This window comes from Staurois parvus, unplaced genomic scaffold (genome assembly GCF_062004578.1).
Source record: "Staurois parvus isolate SC_StPar_1 unplaced genomic scaffold, SC_StPar_1.0 ptg000251l, whole genome shotgun sequence".
Classification (NCBI taxonomy): Eukaryota; Metazoa; Chordata; class Amphibia; order Anura; family Ranidae; genus Staurois; species Staurois parvus.
In genome coordinates this window covers 2926755-2940381 of record NW_028318047.1, presented here as the reverse complement: position 1 = coordinate 2940381, position 13627 = coordinate 2926755, and the positions used below count along the sequence as shown (strand labels likewise).

The 13627-nt window shown below is 47.2% G+C and overlaps 1 protein-coding gene across 1 annotated transcript in view; it reads left to right on the top strand.

Annotated features, from left to right (window-relative positions):
- The first annotated feature begins 2401 nt into the window (after positions 1–2401).
- Positions 2402–13627, top strand: part of CERKL (CERK like autophagy regulator) — a 184085-nt gene continuing 172859 nt past the window's right edge. The window contains exon 1 of the mRNA XM_089680833.1: positions 2402–2846. Coding sequence (XP_089536959.1) covers positions 2402–2846 — 445 coding nt within the window. The remainder of the gene's footprint in view (positions 2847–13627) is intronic.

The window sequence follows — 13627 nt, the reverse complement described above, 5'->3', positions numbered from 1 at the left end:
CTGCTGACAGGTTAGACCAGCTATGCTCAATTAGGGCTCCCCCAAAATTTCCTGGGGATTTCAGAGTTGTGGCTGATTGACCTCCCAATTAATGATGCCTGCATGGTTCTAGGTCCAACACCACTTGACCCAGGCAGCGACATGACACCAGAGACCTTTTTAGCTATCTGTAAGGGTAGCATTCTTCCAACTGACCACCAATGTAAGGGACATTTTTCCCACTGACCCCCACGGAATTGGTTTTAGGAAGGGTTCCCCAAGACCGGGAAATAATTTTAAGGGGTTCTTTGGCGTAAAACAAAATGTTGAGAAAGGCTTGGTTAGACTGATAGGACACCATGTATTGTTCTGCACTGCCTTGCAACCCATGTGTGTTTTGAAGGTTTATTGGAGTGCCATTTACAATGAATGGCACTGTAGCACACCAATGCACTGCATGTGATGCATTGTGAATGGGACCTAGGACTCTGAAGGGAATTCTTATGTTAGGGTGAAGTCTGATGTCAACACTGATGTAAGGGGGTAATCTCATGGGGATCCTGATGTAAGGGGAAACTCTAATGAGCACTCTCCTAGGGACCCTGTTGGAAGGCGGGACTCTGATGTAAGGGGGAACTTTGATGGGAAACTTGTCTGAATCACTACCTCTACTAGAAGTCTATTCCAAGCATCAACTACCCTTCCAGTAAAATAATCATTTCATTTCTCAGTTTCCAGGCAGAAAGAACAGTAAAAATGCAGGCAGGGCACAGGACAAAGCACTAGGGACAAAATGTATGTGAAATGGTTTGATACAGTAATGTTTTACAATGTGATTGTAGTGAATGTCACTTTTTGACATTTTTAAATTTCCCGCCGTTCCGTTCCCGTACGTCCCGACGCTCGCAGGGAACGGAACCCAGAAGACAGATGCCGGCATCGGCCGGAGGACATTGCCGGGGACGCTGCAGGGGGGACATCGCGGGAGCGCAGGACAAGGTAAGTGCAGTAGGGATCCCGGAGCAACGTTGCATGGTATTCCTGAGTGTAGCTCGGGGTTACCGCTTGTGGTGCTGAAACTTTACTCCGAGCTACACTCGGGAATACCTCCAGGGAGGTTAAGGGGGGACTCTGATGGGAACCCTGATATAAAAGGAACTCTGATGAGAAAGGTGCAGACTGAATGTATTTTTGTTCGATGTTTAGTAATAGCTCAAGTTTAACTGGCATTTCTCTGCTTTGTTTTACCATCATGTTGATTACAATATAAGCTGCAAGTGAGCCTAGGTGCACATTTGTGCTGGTCGGGAACACATGCATAGTCGCAAGCGTTCCCATCCCACAGGCAACGCTCTTTAGCAGACTCTCAGGGGTGCATTAACAATTCCCATTGGCATACCCATGTATCAGAAAATGCAAAAGGCGCGAGAACGTCTTAAGTCTAGGTTCACGCCTACGCAGGTTGTGTTTCAGCCGTTTCTGCATTGCATTTTACGTTGCGTTTTGCACTTGTGGTCTTGACATGTTTTTGACACTTTTTTCTTTTTCTTGTTGCTAGGCAGATTTAAAATGCAAAACGCATCAAAAATGCAATACATGCTTTTCTGCAGTGTCTCCATTGAAGTCTATAGAACCAAAAATGCAACTTTTTGAGTTAAAAAAAGCCCGACCCTTTCCAAAAATCGCAGCGGGTGAAAACATGGAGATGTGAATGCATCCCATAGGAAATCATGTTAAATGGACTGTACTGCGTAAAACGCTTAGTGTGAAGCTAGGGTTCCCCACATTTCTCGTGCATACAGCAGCCCACGCACAATTCGCACAGATGGGAACCTACTGTAAATTACATTCATTTACATAACTCATTACTGTCCTGTGAATATTTGTAAAGTATATTACGTGCAGGGGCGGACTGACCATTTGAAAACTTGGGCACTGCCCGAGGGCCCGGGGTCAGTAGGGGGCCCCATGAGATGCCCCTGGTACCTTTTTCATAGGCTTTCTTGTTTGGGCGAGGACACAGGGGCCCCATGATCCTCTATTACCCTGGGCCCCCATGAGTTGTCAGTCCGCCCCTGATAACGTGTCCCCAATGTTGACAAATGCAGAGACCCATGATGTAGTCCTACTTTATTTGCATGTCTGGGGCCTGACTCCCCTGACCCCATGGCTGTAGGATGAGTCGGTAGGCTTCCCAGCAAAACTATACCAGAGAGAAGCTTTCCTCAGTAATAACGCTGACAGCAGGCATCTTGTAGCGTCTATCAGGTACTCTGAGATCAAACTGTGTGCCATGTTCATCTACACAGACCAGTGCATGGAGTTTATCCCATGTGAGCTCAGCGTGACCTCCACCCCTCTCAGGGATTATTCTGCGCGCTCCCCTCCCAAGCACAGTGCGCGCTCCCGTCCACACCGGGAGATGGCGTCGCGCGTGCCCGCTGGTTACCCTGGCAGCCAAGGACTCGGCAGCCACCTGTCTCCCCAACTTCGGAGCTCCGCCAGTGACAGTATGGGGGAGACTCTGCGCCTGCCCGGTGTGTACCGGCGTGTGAGCGCCTGGAGTGAGAACGAGGAGGAATACATGGAGCCCGGGAGTCCCCGGCACTGGAGGAGACCCGCCTCGGTGCCCCAGCAACTGAACGAGCGCTGCGAGGAGTGGAGTTCGGGCAGTGAGCGCTCCGGGGCCCGGGGGTACAGCGACCTGGAGGAGCGATCCCTAGGGGAGTACAGTGCCCGCCTATCCCGGGACTCCGGCCGCCAGAACACCCTGCTCCGGGGAATCTTCCAGATCCACAAGAAGAGCTGTGACGTCTCCCTCACCTCCAGCCAATTATTGTGGAGCCCCATTTATCCGGAGAGCCCAGGTGAGACAGGTGTGTGCCCCTCCCCCCCAGAGCCCAGGTGAGACAGGTGTGTGCCCCTCCCCCCCAGAGCCCAGGTGAGACAGGTGTGTGCCCCTCCCCCCATAGCCCAGGTGAGACAGGTGTGTGCCCCTCCCCCCAGAGCCCAGGTGAGACAGGTGTGTGCCCCTCCCCCCAGAGCCCAGGTGAGACAGGTGTGTGCCCCTCCCCCCAGAGCCCAGGTGAGACAGGTGTGTGCCCAGAGCCCAGGTGAGACAGGTGTGTGCTCCTCCCCCCAGAGGACAGGTGTGTGCCCTTCCCCCCAGAGCCCAGGTGAGACAGGTGTGTGCCCCTCCCCTCAGAACCCAGGTGAGACAGGTGTGTGCCCCTCCCCCCAGAGCCCAGGTGAGACAGGTGTGTGCCCCTCCCCCCAGAGCCCAGGTGAGACAGGTGTGTGCCCAGAGCCCAGGTGAGACAGGTGTGTGCTCCTCCCCCCAGAGGACAGGTGTGTGCCCTTCCCCCCAGAGCCCAGGGGAGACAGGTGTGTGCCCCTCCCCTCAGAACCCAGGTGAGACAGGTGTATGCCCCTCCCACCAGAACCCAGGTGAGACAGGTGTGTGCCCCTCCCACCAGAACCCAGGTGAGACAGGTGTGTGCCCCTCCCCCCAGAGCCCAGACGAGACAGTTGTGTGCCCCTCCCCCCCGAGCCCAGGTGAGACAGGTGTGTGCCCCTCCCCCCCGAGCCCAGGTGAGACAGGTGTGTGCCCCCTCCCCCCAGAGCCCAGGTGAGACAGGTGTGTGTCCCTCCCCCCAGAGCCCAGGGGAGACAGGTGTGTGCCCCTCCGCCCAGAGCCCAGGGGAGACAGGTGGGTGTCCCTCCCTTCAGAGCCCAGGTGAAGCAGGTGTGTGTGTCCAACCCCAGACAGGTGGGTGTCCCTCCCCCGAGATCCAAGGTGAGACAGGCGTGTGCCCCTCCCCCCAGAGCCCAGGTGAGACAGGAGTGTGTCCCCCCCTCAGAGCCCAGGTGAGACAGGTGTGTGCCCCTCCCCCCAGAGCCCAGGTGAGACAGGTGTGTGCCCCCCCCCCCGAGCCCAGGTGAGGCAAGTGTGTGCCCTTCTCCCTAGAGCCTAGGTGAGGCAGGTGTGTTCCCCTCACCCACCAGGACAGATGTATGTTCTTTTCACTCCTTGAGGTGAGGCAAGTGTGTGCCAAATCCCCCCCCCCCCAGACATATGTGTTCTCTTCACCCTGAGAGCCCAGGTGAGACACGTGTGTTCCTTTTCCCTCCAGACAGGTGTGTCCTCATGCATCTTAGGAGCCCAGGTGAAACTTCTATGTGCCCGTCACCCCCCAAACAGGTGTGTCCCCATCATTCATCCCTGACAGGTAATTCCTCATTCACCCTGAGAATCCAGAAGAGACAGGTGTGTACTGTTCACCCCCAGACAGGTGTGTTCTCATTCACTCCTAGACATGTGTGTCCTCATACACCCTAAGTGCCCACATGGGCGTGTATGCCCTTCAACCCCGCAGATAGGTGGGTTGTCATCCACCCCCAGACAGGTATGCCCCCCCAGACAGGTGTGTCCCCCATTCCCCCCTCAGACAAGTGTGTCTTCCATTTACCCCCCAGACAGGTGTGTCCCCCATCCACATCCCCCCCTCCAGACAGGTGTGTCCCCATTCACCCTCCAGACAGCTGTGTCCCCCATCCACACCCCCTCCAGACAGGTGTGTCCCCCATACACATCACCCCTCCAGACAGGTGTGCCCCCCAGACAGGTGTGTCCCCCATTCCCCCCTCAGACAAGTGTGTCTCCCATTCACCCCCCCTCCCAGACCGGTGATTCCCCCATCCACACCCTCCTCCAGATTGGTGTGTCCCCCATCTACACCCCCCTCCAGACAGGTGTGTCCCCCATCCACACCCTTCTCCAGACCAGTGTTTCCCCATTCATCTCCAGAGTTCAGGTGAGACCGGTGTGTCCTCATTTACCTCCAGAGCTCAGGTGAGACCGGTGTGTCCTCATTTACCTCCAGAGTTCAGGTGAGACCGGTGTATCCCCATTCACCTTCAGAGCTCAGGTGAGACCGGTGTGTCCCCATTCACCTTCAGAGCTCAGGTGAGACCGGTGTGTCCTCATTTACCTCCAGAGTTCAGGTGAGACCGGTGTATCCCCATTCACCTTCAGAGCTCAGGTGAGATCGGTGTGTTCCCATTCACCTTCAGAGCTCAGGTGAGACAGGTGTGTCCCCATTCCCCTCCAGAGCTCAGGTGAGACCGGTGTGTCCCCATTCACCTCCAAAGTTCAGGTGAGACAGGTGTGTCCCCATTCCCCTCCAGAGCTCAGGTGAGACCGGTGTGTCCCCATTCACCTCCAAAGTTCAGGTGAGACAGGTGTGTCCCCATTTTCCTCCAGAGCTCAGGTGAGACCGTTGTGTCCCCATTCACCTCCAGAGTTCAGGTGAGACCGGTGTATCTCCATTCACCTCCAAAGTTCAGGTGAGACAGGTGTGTCCCCATTTTCCTCCAGAGCTCAGGTGAGACCAGTGTGTCCCCATTCACCTCCAAAGTTCAGGTGAGACCGGTGTGTCCCCATTCACCTCCAGAGTTCAGGTTAAACCGAAGACCCAGGCCCATAGAGACCAAGTGAGATGTGTGTTCCATTCACCTCCAGAGCCCATTTGAGACGTGTTGCTATCCCCTCCCCTCAGATTGGTGCACAGTTGAAACACGTATGTTCCATTCTGCCTCCCCTTTCCCAGATAGGTGTGTCTAGATTCACCCTTAGAGCCCAGGTGAGACCCATGTGTTCCATTCTACCCAGACAGATGTGTCAGAGGCCAGGTGAGACGTGAAGTCAACCCCCCCTCTCCCCCAGACATGTCTGTTATTTACCCACCCAGAGCCAAAATTAAATGTGTGTGCCATTCCTCACAGACAGGGGTGTCTCAACTCACCCCCAAATTCCAAAAGAGACGTGTGTTCCACTTTGACACACAGGTAGGTGTGTCTTTTTCACCCTGAGTGCCCAGGTGAGATGTGTGTTCTATTCTCTCCAGATAGGTGTGTCTCCATTCACTCTCAGACCCCAGGTGAGACACCTATATTCCATTCTTCCCCCAAGACAGGTGTGTTTCCTTTCACTCTGAGGGACCAGGTGAGATGTGTGCTCCATTCTCTTTCAGACAGGTATGTCTTCATTCACCCTTTGAGCCAAGGTGAGACACGTGTTCCATTCACCTTCAGAGAGGTGTTTTCCCATTCACCCCCAAAGCTAAAGTGAGACACGTATTTAATTCACTCCCATACAAGTGTTTTCCCATTTACCCCAAGGGTCCAGATGAGACAGGTGTGTTCCATCACCCCCCTTTCAGATTGTCCCCATACACCCCTAGAGCCCTGGTGGGATATGTTTGTTCCAATCAACCTCAAAACCACAGACAGGTTTGTCCTTATTTACCCCCAGACCCAAACACTACTGCCCCCCTTCACCATCACAGGTTGGATAGGTGTGTTGACTTCACCACCAGTGCACAGAAAAGAGTGTTTCCTTCACTCCAAGAAATTGTGATGTGTTGCCCCCTTGATATTGAGAGCTTAATGAAGGCCAGCCATACATGGGTTGATTTTCAAATGATTTTTCGTTAGAAAATCGGACCTAAGAATATTCGTCCGATTTTCACTCTGTTAGTGGGGCAATGGCACTGGCCAATTTTCGTGGTTCCTCCCCATTTAGTTTATCGGGCATGCTGGAAAATTCGTGAAAAACAACCAATTTTCGAAATCATTGGTGGCACCATCAGATTACAGAACGAACGATGTTTTCGATCGAAAACTCGTTCGGAATTCGACCCATGTATGGCCTGCTTTAGTGTCTTCATACGATTGGGATAGCTGTGTCCTCATTAAGCTTTACAGTGATACAGGTGTGTTGCTCAAAGCTCAGACAGATATGCCCCTAATTATCAAAACATCTGGACTGATGTGTTGTTGTCACCCTCAGAGCCCAGACATGTTTGCTATCTTGTTTCCCAAACACCATACAGATGTGTTTCCTTCCACCCCCAGAACCCAAACAGGTTTGTCACCTTCATCTACAGAGGCCAAACAGACATGTTCTCTTCACCTTGAGAGGCCAGACAGGTGTCTCCTCTTTGCTTTCAGAGGCCAAACGGGTATGTCCCCTTTACCTTCACAGGCCAGACAGGTGTGTCCCCTTACCTCCAGGGGCCAGACAGGTGCTGCCCCTTATATTCAGAAGCCAAACAGTTGTTTCCCTTTCAGAGGCCAAACTGGTATGTCCCCTTTACCTCCACAGGCCAGACAGGTGTCTCCTTTTATCTTCAAAGGCCCAACTGTTGTTTCCCCTTTACCTTCTGAGGCCTAAGAGGTGTGTCCCCTTACCTTCAGGGGCCAGACAGGTGCTGTCCCTTATATTCAGAAGCCCAACAGGTGTTTCCCCTTTACCTTCAGATGCCCACAGGTATGTCCCTTTTATCCATAATATCCTATCCTATATGTAACGTATACATAGACTAAACATTTAACTAAACAAAACTAACCAATATCAATCAATCAGAGAAAAAACCCCACCTTCAATGCTATGCCTTATAGATCCTACAGATATTACAGCCATAAACAAGATAATAACTAGTCAGTCTCCAAAGATGCCCAGGGGGCTAGTGCCCTCCGATATAGGATATATATGTGAACCCCTTTACTTTCAGAGGCCAAACAAGTGTGTCCCCTTTACCTTCAGAGGCCAGACAGGTGAGTACCCTTTACCTTTGGAGGCCAGACAGGTGTGTCCCCTTTACTTTCGGAGGCCAGACAGGTGTGTCCCCTTTACCTTCAGAGGCCCAACAGGTGTGTCCCCTTTACCTTCAGAGACCCGACAGGTGTGCCCCCTTTACCTTCAGAGACCCGACAGGTGTGTCCCCTTTACCTTCAAAGGCCAGACAGGTGTGTCCCCTTTACCTTCAGAGCCCAGACAGGTGTGTCCCCTTTACCTTCAAAGGCCACACTGGTGTGTCCCCTTTACCTTCAGAGGCCAGACAGGTGTGTCCCCTTAACCTTCAGAGGCCAGACAGGTGTTTTCCCTTGGTCCCACTCTCCCCAGTACTGGAGAAAAGCCATCTAGGAGAGGCCAGCTATGTGTGACTATATGTATGTGTGTGTGTATATATATATATATATATATATATATATATATATATATATATATATATATATATATATATACACAGTTGCAAGAAAAAGTATGTGAACCCCTTGGGATTATGTGGAGTTTTGCATGAATTGGGCATAAAATGTGCTCTGAACGTCATCTAAGTCACAGCAATAGAAGAACACAGTCTGCTGAACATAATACTACACAAACATTAGATGTTGCCATGGTTTAATTGCACATAACATGTAAACATTCACAGTGCAGGGAGGAAAAAGTATGTGAGGCCCTAGCTTAATGACTTCTCCCAGAGCTAATTGGAGCCAGGAGTGAGCCAACCTTGACTCCAATCAGTGTGATGATATTGGATGTGTTGCTGACAGCTGTCCTGCCTTTAAAAAACACATACCTGTTTTGGCTTTACTGGTTTCAAGAAGCACTGTCTGATGTGAACCATGCCTCACAGAAAAGAGCTCTCAGAAGACCTACGATCAAAATTGTTGACTTGCATGAAGCTGGAAAGGGTTACAAAAGTATCTCCAAAAGCCTTGATGTTCATGTGTCCACGGTAAGACAGACTGTCTACAAATGGAGAGAGTTTAGCACTGTTGCTACTCTCCCTAGGCGTGGTCGTCCTGTAAAAATGACTGCAAGAGCACAGCTCAGAATGCTGCATGAGGTAAAGAAGAATCCCAGAGTGTCAGCTAAAGACCTACAGAAATCTCTGGCACATGCTAACATTTTTGTTGACACATCTACAATAAGGAAAACATTAAACAAGAATGGAGTACATGGGAGGACACCACGGAGGAAGCCATTGCTGTCCAAAAAGAATATTGCAGCACGTTTGAAGTTTGCAAAAGAGCACCTGGATGTTCCACAGCACTACTGGCAAAATATACTGTGGACAGATGAAACCAAGATTGAGTTGTTTGGGAAGAACACACAACACTATGTGTGGAGAAAAAAAGGCACAGCACACCAACATCAAAACCTCATCCCCACTGTAAAACATGGCGGAGGGAGCATCATGGTTTGGGGCTGCTTTGCTGCCTCAGGGCCTGGACGGATTGTTGTCATTGATGGGAAAATGAATTCCAGAGTTTATCAAGACTTTTGCAGGAAATCGTACAACCATCTGTCCGCCAACTGAAGCTCCGCAGAGGATGGGTGATGCAACAGGACAATGACCCAAAGCATACAAGTAATTCAACAAAACAATGGCTGCAACGGCACAGAATACGCCTTCTGGAGTGGCCCAGTCAGAGTCCTGACCTCAACCCGATTGAAATGCTGTGGCATGACCTTAAGAGAGAAATTCAAACCAGACATCCCAAGACTATTGCTACACTGAAACAGTTTTGTGAAGAGGAGTGGTCCAAAATTACTCCAGATTGTTGTGCGGGTCTGATCTGCAACTACAGGAAACGTTTGGTTGAGGTTATTGCTGCCAAAGGAGGGTCAACCAGTTATTAAGTCCAAAGGTTCACATACTTTTTCCTCCCTGCACTGTGAATGTTTACATGTTATGTGCAATTAAACCATGGCAACATCTAATGTTTGTGTAGTATTATGTTCAGCAGACTGTGTTCTTCTATTGTTGTGACTCAGATGACGTTCAGAGCACATTTTATGCCCAATTCATGCAAAACTCCACATAATCCCAAGGGGTTCACATACTTTTTCTTGCAACTGTATATATATATATATATATATATATATATATATAAATATAAACACACACGCACTATATAGGGTCACACACACCTAGACATATATTTTTGACCTGTACTCTCAAAATAATTTTCTAGGTCAGTGCCTTAACTAAGGAACCAACCTAGGTGTGTATGGTCAAACATATCAGGGATATATATTTGGGTGGCCTTTTGCATCCCACTAAATTATGTTGATATTACAGATTATTTTAACTAGGGACGCACCAAAATTTTCGGCCGAAAATACCCTTAACGGCCTTTGGCCGATATGAAAATAAGCACTGATACAGGTGCCGAAAATAACCCTGCCCACCACCTCGCGGTGGTTCTCAGCCTTACCTGAGAACCCATCCAATGATCCCGGTGCTGGGTAAAGAGATTAGTGAAGGAAAGATGGCCTGCACGTCCCTTCCGATTCCGGCACCTTGTAAACAAGGCCTTTTTTTATTTAAAAGGACTAGATCAGTGCTTTTGATCTAATGCTTTACATTGTAGAGGAGAGATGTGGGGTCTTATTGACTCCATATCTCTCCATAAAGAGGACCTGTCGCTGCTTATTTCTATCACAAGGGATGTTTGCATTTCTTGTGATAAAAATAAGAGATTTAAAAAAAAAAAAATTTAAAGGGACAGTGTAAAAAAAAGTAATAAATACATAAAAAAAGTTTAAAGTGCTCCGTGCCCCCATGCTCGTGCATAGTGGTGAACGCATACATAGGCCACACCCACATATGTAAACTATGTTCAAACCACACATGTGAGGTATCGCCGCACACATCAAAGCAAGAACAATAATTCTAGCACTAGAGCTCCTCTGTATCTTTAAACTGGTAACCTGTAGACATTTTTAAAACGTCACCCATGGAGATTTTTAAGTACCATAGTGTGGCGCCATTCCATGAGTGGGCACAATTTTAAAGCATTACAGGTTGGGTATCTATTTACTCAGCATAACATCATCTTTCATATTTTACAAAAAAATTGAGATATATATAAATGCATCTGAATTTTCGGTTTCGGCACCAGAATTTTCATTTCACTGCACCACTAATTTTAACTAATATTTGTCTACAGGTTTTGAGTCTTACTTTCTTTTTCAGATGTTAAAATGAAGTAAGGTTAATAAACATGAGTGCCATACTATTGAGTCATAAGATGTGTTACAGCAAATTATTTCACAGACTTCTGTGTCCTAGCTGACGAAGGTTACCAATTTCTACATTCTGTTAAACTTAGTGATGACCTAGAGCAGTAGGGCACTATTCCTGCCACTGTCCCCAACAATAGGGCACTATTCCTTTCGCTGACACCAACAATGTGGCATAATTCCTTCCACTGATACCAACAATGGGGCACTATTCCTCCCACTGAGACCAACTAGTTCTCGAATGAACAATTTTCTGACAATGTATGCGGTTTTTATTTGGTAAAGTCTATTAATTTATTTTTTTGAATGACATTCAAATGTCCTGACAGTTTTCATAGACTGTTATGTTATGTCTGATTTAGTACATTACAGATATCGATAGAGAACATGTGGACAATGATGAATTTCCTTTTATGACATTTTATGAATGTAGTTAGGTAAATGTTAATGAATACTTGTCTAGCCTGATACAAATACTGTTCCCACACTTTGTTACAAATTCTGAATGAACCCTCTGCACACTGCTATATACACTTTCTAGCAAACTTTGCATAAAAACAGGGATTTGTAGTTCATATGCATTGCAATACATGTTTAAGCTGGCCAACTGTGTCAAAGTAATCTCTCTCTGGCCTGTCCCTACTCTACTCTGCAAAATGCTTGCTTATAGTATACTTCAGTGGATATAGCACCAATATGGGACAAATGGACACATCTTGTAGGACAGCTACTAGTTAAGGTCTGGTCACTAACCTGCACTATGCAATAGAAATAAGATATCCCTGTGCTCAAATGCAAATGGATTCTAAACACATAAGCGATATGCAGTGTGTGTGTGTATGTATGCAAATATATATATACAGTTGTGTTCAAAATAATAGCGGTCAGACATCACTAACGTGATCAATCACTGTTTTTGGTAGAAATGATATTTCTACATGGCAAATAATTTACTAGCAGGTGTAGTAGAGTAATAGAAATCCAACAGACCCAACAGTCATGACATGCATGCTGCTGATTCTGTGTAATTGAATCACTAATTGAAAGGGGCATGTTCAAAATAATAGCAGTGTGGAGTTCTATTAGTGAGGTCATTCATTCTTTGAAAAACAGGTGGCAATTATTGCCCTTATTTAAGGAAGGAAGGAAGCAAATGTTGTACCTGCTGGTTACAGTGCATTTCTCTCTGAAATTTTGAGGAAAATGGGTCGCTCCAGACATTGTTCAGAAGAACAGCGTACCTTGATTAAAAAGTTGATTGGATAGGGGAAACATATAAAGAAGTGCAGAAAATGAAAGGCTGCTCAGCTAAAATGATTGCAAATGCTTTAAAATGGCAACCAAAACCTGAAAGACGTGGAAGAAAGCGAAAACTACTATTCGAATGGATAGAAGAATAGCCAAAATGGCAAGGACTCAGCCAACAATCAGCTCCAGGAAGATCAAAGAAGGTGTAAAGTTACCTGTGAGTACTGTTACAATTAGAAGACGCCTATGTGAAGCCAAACTGTCTGCAAAAAGCTCCCGCAAAGTCCCACTGTTGAACAAAAGACATGTGCTCAAGAGGTTACAATTTGCCAAAGAGCACATTGACTGGCCTAAAGAGAAATGGCGCAACATTTTGTGGACTGATGAAAGTAAGATTGTTCTTTTTGGGTCTAGTGGCCGGAGACAGTTTGTCAGACGACCCCCAAACACTGAATTCAAGCCACAGTACACTGAAGACAGTGAAGCATGGTTGCACAAGCGTCATGATATGGGAATGTTTCTCATACTACGGTGTTGGGCCTATTTATCACATACCAGTGATCATGGATCAGTTTGAATACATCAGAATACTTGAAGAGGTTATGCTGCCTTATGCTGAAGAGGAAATGCCCTTGAAATGGGTGTTCCAACAAGACAACGACCCCAAACACACCAGTAAATGTGCAAAATCTTGGTTCCAGACCAACAAGATTGACGTTATGGAGTGGCCAGCCCAATCCCTGGATCTTAATCCAATAGAAAACTTGTGGGGTGACATCAAAAATGCAGTTTCTGAGGCAAAACCAAGAAATAGAGAAGAACTGTGGAATGTAGTCCAATCATCCTGGGCTGGAATACCTGTTCAGAGGTGCCAGAAGTTGGTTGACTCCATGCAACACAGATGTACAGCAGTTCTCAGAAACAGTGCTTATACAACTAAATATTAATTAAGTGATTCAAAGGAAAGCAAAATCTTCAAACATTTTTCCGGTTATATAGTGAATGTTTGCGTTTGTAAAGAAGAATACAAACACTGCTATTTTTTTGAACAGTCTAATATTCACTTTTCTTACATTTTTTTAGAGGAACAACGCAAATTTGATATATTTTTCTTCATGTTTTGATTTGGAATAGAATGTGTAGTGTTCCCAATGCATTTGTGTGTATGGAAATAAAAGCTATTAGAAGGAATTAGAGCTTTATTCACTTTTTTCAACACACTGCTATTTGTTTGAACACAACTGTATATAATATATATACAGTATACACACACACACATACACGAGGGGCATTCATGTCAAACTGCGACTTTTGAGTTTATATAATAGAACACATTTCAAGGAGTGGAAACTGCATTTATTTTTCAACATACTCTCCTGCTACATTTATACTCTTATCTCAGTGTTTAACTAATGCCTGGAAAGCTTCGGCATAGAAAGATTTGTCAGTATGCCTGAACCATCCTAGGACAGCCTGCTTCACTTCGGCATCATTGTGTTCACTGTTCACACAGAAAGACTTGTC